This window comes from Juglans regia, chromosome 4, assembly GCF_001411555.2.
Source record: "Juglans regia cultivar Chandler chromosome 4, Walnut 2.0, whole genome shotgun sequence".
NCBI classification, from domain to species: domain Eukaryota; kingdom Viridiplantae; phylum Streptophyta; class Magnoliopsida; order Fagales; family Juglandaceae; genus Juglans; species Juglans regia.
In genome coordinates, this window is record NC_049904.1 from 1,926,658 (window position 1) to 1,935,689 (window position 9,032).

Below are 9,032 nucleotides of genomic sequence, written 5' to 3' on the forward strand. Positions count from 1 at the left end.
AATGTTCTTTCCTTCATACGTACATTTGTTACAGACAATGACGGAGGTCTGCCAATGTAGGACCGGATTGAGATCCTGCAATTGCCTATTCCAACTGCAGAAAAATTCGGAGAGTCAAACGTGAGATGCCACGAGTACAGGAATCTTCATCTCGTAGATACCTTTCTCTTTCATTCTCTTTCTAAAAGCCCACTAATAAAACGGTATCTCAACAGATTGCTGTGAAACTTTCCTTCAGAATCTCCGATATTCAAAAGCAAAAATGCCAAGAAACATACGGTTTGGTTTGGTAGATATCCTGTCTTATATAATTATTACAATATTTTTAAATTTTTACGTAAATTATAATAAACAATTCAACTTTTTTAAGTCAGCCCACCATCTGATGAAGAGTAGCATTACTCATTACAACTCAACACGTTCACATGAAAAACAAAGGCTAGATTTAGTTCTTACGAAATGTATGGTTCGTAGTGAATATGCTAATTTTTCAATTAGAAATATTACTCTTCATCCTAAATCTTATTATTCTCAATCACACTTGTTGATGTGATACATTTTATGTGGCTTAAAAGGGTCAACCACTTCAATGTAAATGGGTCACATTACAGGTGTAATTGAGGATAAGAACATACAGACTGAACAAGATTTCTTACTAATTTTTAGCCATCACATATAAACCAACACTCATAATTTAACTAATGAAAGATTGAAAAGCTACAGTTGGATAGACAAGTAAACTAATGCAGCAGTTGCAGCTGCGCAAAAAGTTACTTCTATTTCAGAGAGAAATAACTGAACTAGTAGTATGAACACAAAATCCACAATCCTTTCACACTGGATCAACCATTAAGCCCAAGTCGATATGTATCGAATTTCAGTCCTCGTCTTCGTCATCTTCCTCCTCTTCCTCCTCCTGCTGCGAAAAAAAGAACACAGCAATTATAAGCACTGACACCAGAACTCGTACAGCAACAATGCCAGAATCAGCATGAATGATACAAGACATAGAAAGTTTACATTTTGACCTCTGGACTGATATGCTGATAATTGCACCAAAACAGAGAACAAGTAGATGGGAAAACCACTTCAATCCAAGTTTTTTCCGAAAACTAATGGACACACCAAAAATATTGAGAATTTTTTAAAAACATTTGTGCAACCCCCATTACCGAAAACTTCAATATATAAAGAAAAGAAGAAAAGATGTATTGCATAATGTGCTCTCCTAGTTAAAGCACGGCACCAGGTCTGAATAAATTCAAGTAATTCAAACGTTTGCTTAGTTTTCTACATTAGCTCCGTAACTAGTTAAAGCTACGTTCCCATAATAGTCCCAATTTTCTTTTTGGACCACGTTTTTCTGTTCCCCATGCTAAGTGTACTTTCACTTCACAATCAGGTAATATGTATAGCCCTGAATACTTAGAAAAGTAATTTGAAACTCAAGACTTACAGATGAACAATTTGAGTCTTGAGAACCATATAGAAGGCCAATTCAAACCTAAGGCACTTAAAGAGGAAGCCAACTTATGTTCTAAGAAATATTTAACCCATCATAACGGGTTAAAGAAAACGATGACAATGCTTTCAAATGAGTAAAAACTGTAAATAAATAAACCCAAAAAGCATGCCAGATAACAAAACAAAAAAGAAAAAGAAATTGCAGAAGCAGGACTACCTCTGCACTAGCTTCATCCTCTTCATCATTCCCTTCATTCTCATCATCTGCTGTACTCTCCTATGAACAAAAACATTTTTTTGATAAAGATGAAAAGCACGACCAAATAAACCTTCCGAAGTACCAACGATAGGAAACAAGAAAGAGATATCACATATCCACCTGTTTCTTGTTGTAAGCCTTCATAAGCTTCTCATAGTCAGATTTCCTTTTTGCAGCCTTGGCTTCATATGGAGCTTTTTCCTTACAAACAAGGAAATAAAGCTTAAGTGAAAAACAGGTGCTCCTTTGAATATAATCGAATCCAAAATGAAGATCACAGAAGGTTGTTCAACAAAAGAACCATCTCCCTATTACCAAATGTTTTTATCTTAAGAAGGCTCCTTCAACAGAAGACAATGTGCCAATAGCAGAATGACCTTGACTAAAACAAGATCCATTCAAATCCATGTCCTATTCTCAAACTTACTACAAAATCCACCTCTGTCAAGGGTTTGAGGGGGTAAAAACAACCATGGATCATTTAGGAATATGTTAAGTGATAGTGATTCAGCCAATCTACAATGACTTTGGGAAAATTTCAGTGTCAGCTAGAAAACAAATGGTTTCACAAAACCTAACATTTTGCATAAGCATTTCAGAAAGTTCAATTTTTAAGTCAAAGAAAACTTCAGAGGCTGGATAACCCCCCAATATCGGTATCATATACGATTAAAACATGAGTTCTTACTGCATCAGACATGGATTTCCACCGCTGTCCTCCAGCTTTTCCGACCTTCAATTAAATCATACAACAAATGAATCAGTTGGCCTTTTTTTAAGACAGAAACAGAGCAACTCTGTTAAATAACTTACAGCTGACACAGCTTTAACATCAGGGTGCTCTTTCTTGAAGTCCTTCCTGAACTCCTCACTATTACGTTAAGATGAGATTTATCAGATTGATTTTGAAAGTCCCTTCTCCGAAAAAACCAACTAAAATGTACTAGAGAAAGCAACAGAGAAGAATACGAACAGAAACACAAAGAAAGCACTAGGAGGCCGTTTTGGTTTATTGGGGTCTTTCTTGGCATCTCTTTGCTTCTTTTGACTGCTACTCTTGTCAGCCTTCGTAGCAGCTTTTCGCTTCCCAACCTTTCTGAAAAATTGAATATACATGATACATCACTACGATATTCCTGTAATCACTGTACATCAAGCATGTGAAATCAGATAATGAAAATATGATATACATAGCAGATTGGCAGTGAAACAAATACTCTAAACAGATCATCTAAAGTAATATTTTAGAGTATATCATAAACCTAAAAAACTTTTTAAAAAAGGAAGAATTTAAGCAAAACGGAAGAACTAACCTGTCATCCACGGGCTTCAAAGATTCCTTTGAGTACTTGGCAGCCCCCTTACCCTTGGAACTCTTCATCGTTACAATTTCCTGTACTAATTGCATCATAATAAAGCAAGTCAAGACATCGTTAACTGTGATACCATTTTCAGAAGTAATAAAGTCTGCTGATCAATGTTGATAAAAGAAGTAAAACCTTGGCTGAAGAAGCCAGGCCAGTGTTATGACTATAATAGTCAATGTACCACACCTAGTCACAGATATTAACCTCATAACGCAAATTGAAACATGTCCACAAGTGTGAGCGACACAATAATTTCAAAAGCACCCAGACACCCGATGCCAATATAGTTTTTAACTTTTTGCTACCATAATCAACTTGGTTGCTCTTCCTATGTACTGGGGGACCGGGGGTTACATCCTCGTCCATCCTTAATAAAGTATTCACCTAACTAATCAAAATAAGCAATTTGGTTTAAACCTACACTTCCTTTATAAATAAAACTTAAATCCTTATTCTTTTTTTCTATGTAAATACATCACCAACTTCGAATGTGGTAATAAAACTTCAAAAGGGAAACACTCAAGCAACTTGGTATGAGAAGTTACTGCATAACAATGATAAATAGTAATCCACAACAGACGCACGCGCGCAGGAGAGAACCAGCTCACAAACACCGATATATGATTAGAGATTTCGAATAATATATTCCGCCCCAAAATAAAAGCACAACTACAGAGAAAGTTTCAATCGTAAAAATTATACAAAAAGATGAGGAAGAACTATAAGCACAAATAGAGTCTGAATAAACCAAAAATACTGATGCTTTCTTTTTGGCCAAGTATGATTCTTTCCTAAGCCCGAAAAAATCACGTTGTGCTTTTCTTTAATAATCTTCTCATGCTTATTCACCAAAAAAAAAATAGTGTTTTTTGTTTTCAGTATGAGTTAATTTTTAAAGTAACTCACCAACGACAGCAAATTTTAAGTCACTCCTCGTGTTTCAAAATTTTCTCAGCAACCAAACATAGTATAAAGAGGAACAAAAGCCAAGTAAAAAAATTTAGAAAAACGACTTTACCTTTGAAAAAAGGGAGCGGCGAATCTTTGAAGAGAAACCGAATCAGATCGAGACGAAAAATCAAAACTCAGAGTGAAGGAAGTATCAAGAAGCCAGAAAACGCTAGGAAAGGAAAGAAGGTGTACAATCGAGAGGTATGAAATTTTCAACGAGAGCAACCGAATTAGCCAGTAAACCTCTGTTCAGGGTTTGTCGTCAGGGGCGTCAACCACAACTGAGGAAAGTAGTTTTACCGATTAAACCGGTTGCAAAGGTTCGGAGTCATGATTTTATACGTTGTATTATAATTTATTTATTATAAAAAAATGATGTTTATAACTATAAAATAAATTTGTAATATGTTTTTTAATTATTAATAATAAACTTTAATTTATTATTAAAAAATACGTTATTCAGGATCAAAGGTGCGTGATATTTATGCGGGGGAATGCGATGTCGTGGGAGATATTTGTGTCTGGTAAGAACAGCTGACACGTGGCAATTTCCAGAACTGTATGACTTCGAACTGCTCGGGATTTGACACCTTCAACTTTCGAGTTTCCGCGCGAAATTTTTTCACCCCATGTCAGGACACTTTTCCACCCAAGTGGAATTTATAAATAAATCTAAATAATTTTCTACTATTCATACAATTTTCACATATTATATATATTTTTAATTTTTTTCTTTTAATAAATATTTAATATATAAATAATAAATAGAAGAATTGAATTAGTTTAAAAAGAATAAATTTTAAAAAAATATATTAAAAATTTTAAAAATTAAAAAAAAAATGATATGTGAAGGTTGACGAAGTAGTGTAGCATTCCTTTTTTTTTTTATTTTACAATAAATATAAACTAAAATTATGGTAATGCAACCAAGGGTAAGCATCGATTAAGTTGGAATTGAATTCTCTTAAATCCAACTTTAACTTTGTATGAGTCCAAATTTGAACTCATTTGTGTAGGATTTGATCAAACTCTGATTTGTTAGAGTGGAGTTGGAGCGGAATTAGATTTGAACTTTCAGCTTTAAACTATTTTTTTAGTTTCATATTTAGCTCATTCAAAAAAAAAATTTTGTGAGATTTCAATTTTCAATTTTTTGAAAAAATTAAAAACTAAAACAAAATTATTCACTGCTAATTTATTTATATATAAATATCTAACTTATTTTTATTTTAGACTTATGTTATAGTGTAATATAGTGTCTAATTACATATTATCATACTATAGTATAACATATTATTTTTAGTGTCTAATTACATGTTATTATATTTTACTAAATTTGTATTATGTGTTATTAATTTATTATACTAAACTTCTTAGTTACTTTTATACTAGAAGCTGGTATGGGCAACCACTTATCCCTCCATATCTTGATTCTTTTCCCATTCCCTACATGCCACTCCAAACCTATTTTAACCGGTTCTAGTGATGAGATTAGACTTCTCCAAATCAAAGAAGGCCTAAGACTTAGCTTTGCATTTAATAGTTTTTTATTCTTAAAATGTTTTTCCTTCATAATTGTGGCAACCATCGAGTTAGGATACTTCAACAATCTCCATCACTATTTTGCTAATAATGCCATAACGAAACTTTCAAGATCTCTGAATCCTAGTCCTCCCCTTTGTTTTGAATCACTCATCTTTGTCCAGCTCCTCCATATAATCTTTCTCTCACTGTTTTTTTGGTGACACCTAGGGGTGTAACCGGTCCGGTTCGGTCCGGTTTTGGATAAAATCTAGGACAGAACCGGTATGTACCGGTTTTGTATTTTCAAAACCGATTACGCACCGGTTACCCTCCTAAACCGGTACTTTCGGTTTTACCGGTTTCAGGTCAGGTCCGGTCCGATTTTTCGGTTTTTTTTTAATGTAAATTTTATAATTTGTTATTAAAAATTTGTTTATAAAAAAAAAATTGATTTAAAAAAAACTGTTTTATATTTTTATTAATATATCAGACTATAAAATAGTATCAATATTAGACTATTGGTATAGTTATAAGTTATATATTAATATTAGTTATAAACTTTTAGTGATTTAGTATTAATATTTTATGTAATAATTTATAAATTATAATAAGAAATTATTTCATCTATGAATATATATGTTATATATAAAATTTCACATAAAAATTTATAATTATACATTATATATAAAACTTATATATATTAATATTTAATATATAAAAAATATTTTGTATAAAACTTATATATAAAAATATTATTTTTTATTCTTTTAATCAACCGGTCCAGTCCGGTTCGGTCCGGTCCAAAAAATCCCGGAACCGGCCGGTTTTTACATTTTAAAAACCTATTTCGGACTGGACCGATTCAAAACCTGTAAAACCGGTCCGGTTCGGTCCGGTCCGATCTGGTTTTCCGGTTTGCCGGTTTGAGTTTACACCCCTAGTGCCACCAAAATCTCAGCAGCATAGAAGACACTTCAATACATAATTTCTGAGGAATCTTGAATGCACTCATTGAGTATGTAGCTAATGCTTGCAAAATTGGTTTGATCATCTCTTATTTTCCTGCCTGAGACAGGAATGTATTTTTCCAACTACTAATTCTCTTCCACACTTTATCTTTTAATAACATGAAAGTGTTATACTTTGATTTACCAACTATGGTTGGTAAACCTAAGTATTTATCATTGCTACTACACATTGTAATACCTTCCTCTGGCAATATTTGTTTCTCGACTTTCATTGCAGGGTTGGAACTGAAAAACATAGTTATTTTCTGTTTATTTAGCAATTGGCCTGATGCTCTTTCATACTTACGCTGGATCTCTTTTATTTTCTACCACTCCCTGGTTGTTGTCCTTCCAAATATAACACAATCATCTGCAAACAACAGATGATTGATGCTAGTTCCACCTTTTTTCACTGCAACTCCTTTTATTTCACCCCTATAGTCAGATTCTTCAATTAAGGAATTTAGTTCAGCACAAAGAATGAATAGACAAGGCGATATTGGGTCTCATTGCCTTATACCTCTCGTTGGTTTTATGACTTCACCAGGCTATCCATTTATAAGGCAAGAATATGTCATTGTGGAAGCACATTCCATTATTAGCTTGATCCATCTATCTCCAAATCCCTGCCTTTCATAATTGCTTCTATGAATCTCCACTCTATTCAGAGAGTTTTGGTTGTGGTAATCGATTATTGCTTGACTGAAATTGGCCGAGTAGACTTGGGTGAGCAAGTTGGTGGAGCACACTGAGCGAGCAAGTTGGTAGAGCGCGTTGCATGGGCCATGCAACATGCGCTGGAGGCAGGTTTGTTCTTTGTTCTCCATCACATGTACCATGCATGGCTCATGTATGGTGCACGTTCTACATGCGTAGCACACGCTTAAACACTGGTTGTTAGTTGTCGGGAAATTGCTCGCCAAGTGAGGTGACCATGGGGGCATGAGCATTCGTGCAAAACAATTTGTCCCGACGGAATTATATTGGGACGTCTAGGTCGTGCCCGAGTGGGGCTATATGGCCGGTGTTGTACACCACATGAAATAGTTTTGTCAGTAGAAATAAATTCACACAAATTTTGAGAGAGACAAACCGGGGAGTTTTAGTCATTATAGTCAATTTTTGCTTGACTGAAAATTGCCTGCAACTGGTTGCAATTTCTTCGCCTTCCACTCTCTCATTTATTAATTTTTTTTTACCGCTAAGTGAATTTCGTTGTGCTAAACGCGGCCGACTAGCTTCATTTTTCAAGCGGGGGCTTTGTGACTTGTGGTCTGTTGCTTGAGCAGTTGGGGCAAGGGGCTTTATGCTTGAGCAAACTCAAGCATAACTTTGGCGAGCAGACTTGGGTGAGCTCGTTGCATGAGTATGTTAGGCGAGAAGACTTTGGATGAGCAGCTGGGTAAGTAGCTTCTGTCCGAGGAGTGGCTAGTAAAGCATGTGGCATGGGTCATGCAATGTGCTGAGTCGAGTGGGGGTCGGGATGTTCCTGTGCGACCGTGAGGCTTATGGTCGAGGTGCTTCCAGGCGATTCAGTTGTGCATGTGGGCGAGCAGTTGCTCAAGCCAAGTGTTTGCCTAGGCTAAGTACTTGCTCAGGCCGAGCGGTTGCCCGTGTGCCTTTGCATGTGGCTGAGATGTGCATTATTGGGTGGCCGAGCAAAGGGGTGCTCGCCACTGGATGGTTGAGCAACATGTCACAGGACGTGGCGAGCAGTTGATGAAGGCCGAGTGATAGAGGAGAGTGATCCCGGCCAAGGCTGGTGAGGAAGTGACACCGAGAAACTTGCCCGAGATGTATGTGGTGGCCGAGAAAGGTTCTTGGTAGAGGAGTCCTACCCGTGGTTGGCGTGGTCGACGAGTTCACGGCTGTGGAGTAATGGGCCAAGGGGTGGCCTCGACATGGTGCATGGTCGTAGGCGAGGGGTTGCCTGGCCGTGGAGTTGCATGTCTGTGGGCGAGGAGAGATCTTTGGCTTAGGTGCATGGCCGTAGGCGAGGAGACCAATGGTCATGGTGCATGGCCGTGGGCGAAGAGACCACTAGCTGTGGTGCATGACCGAGTAGTGGCGGTCCTCCAGTGGGCGAGGAGACCTTGGTCGTGAGCTGGCCGAGGAGTCTAGTGCACGTTTTGTGCACTGGGTACGTGGCTTCAAGCCGCTGTTGCCCACCATGTGTTGGAGCGTGATAGTGGCATTTAGGCAGGGATAGAACATGCCAGCAGTCCACATGGTGGCCACCGACAACCCTACTGTGCCACGGGGCGACTGGGCTTGGGAGATATCAGCCACATGCACCTGGCTGTGTGGCAAGGTCCCAGCTGTGGCCTAGTGGTTGTGGACCGTCTCCAATGAGATAGATAATGCCGGGAGTTTGTATGGTGACCACCAGCGCAGCCCCCTGGCAATGCCAAAGTAGGGTTAGGGCTCATCTGGGTGCATGCTGCCATGCACCGTTGTGCA

General features: G+C 37.3%; 1 protein-coding gene across 5 annotated transcripts; it reads right to left on the reverse strand.

Moving 5' to 3' along the window:
• Positions 1–648: 648 nt before the first annotated feature.
• LOC108995197 (high mobility group B protein 1-like) lies at positions 649–4,350 on the reverse strand. 5 transcript variants are annotated; one of them, XM_018970716.2, is made up of 8 exons: positions 4,109–4,350; positions 3,037–3,116; positions 2,697–2,819; positions 2,537–2,594; positions 2,412–2,456; positions 1,844–1,924; positions 1,682–1,741; positions 649–916 (listed from the first exon to the last, which is right to left on the reverse strand). In XM_018970716.2, exons 2-8 carry the CDS (start codon positions 3,102–3,104, stop codon positions 878–880), a joined length of 474 nt encoding a protein of 157 aa, XP_018826261.1. In that variant the 5' UTR covers positions 3,105–3,116; positions 4,109–4,350; the 3' UTR covers positions 649–877. The 5 variants fall into 5 exon arrangements, with proteins under 5 accessions (XP_018826261.1, XP_035544960.1, XP_018826259.1 ...); XM_035689067.1 differs by having other exon boundaries at positions 3,037–3,121; positions 4,109–4,297; XM_018970714.2 differs by having other exon boundaries at positions 649–919; positions 4,109–4,295.
• Positions 4,351–9,032: the final 4,682 nt, after the last annotated feature.

Excerpts from the sequence above, each read along its gene's own strand:
- LOC108995197 (XM_018970714.2), bottom strand. The coding sequence starts at position 3,104 with ATGAAGAGTTCCAAGGGTAAGGGGGCTGCCAAGTACTCAAAGGAATCT. Across the intron at positions 2,457-2,536 it reads ATGTTAAAGCTGTGTCAGCT|GTCGGAAAAGCTGGAGGACA; the intron begins GTAAGTTATTTA and ends ATTTAATTGAAG. Across the intron at positions 1,742-1,843 it reads AGGCTTACAACAAGAAACAG|GAGAGTACAGCAGATGATGA; the intron begins GTGGATATGTGA and ends TTTTGTTCATAG.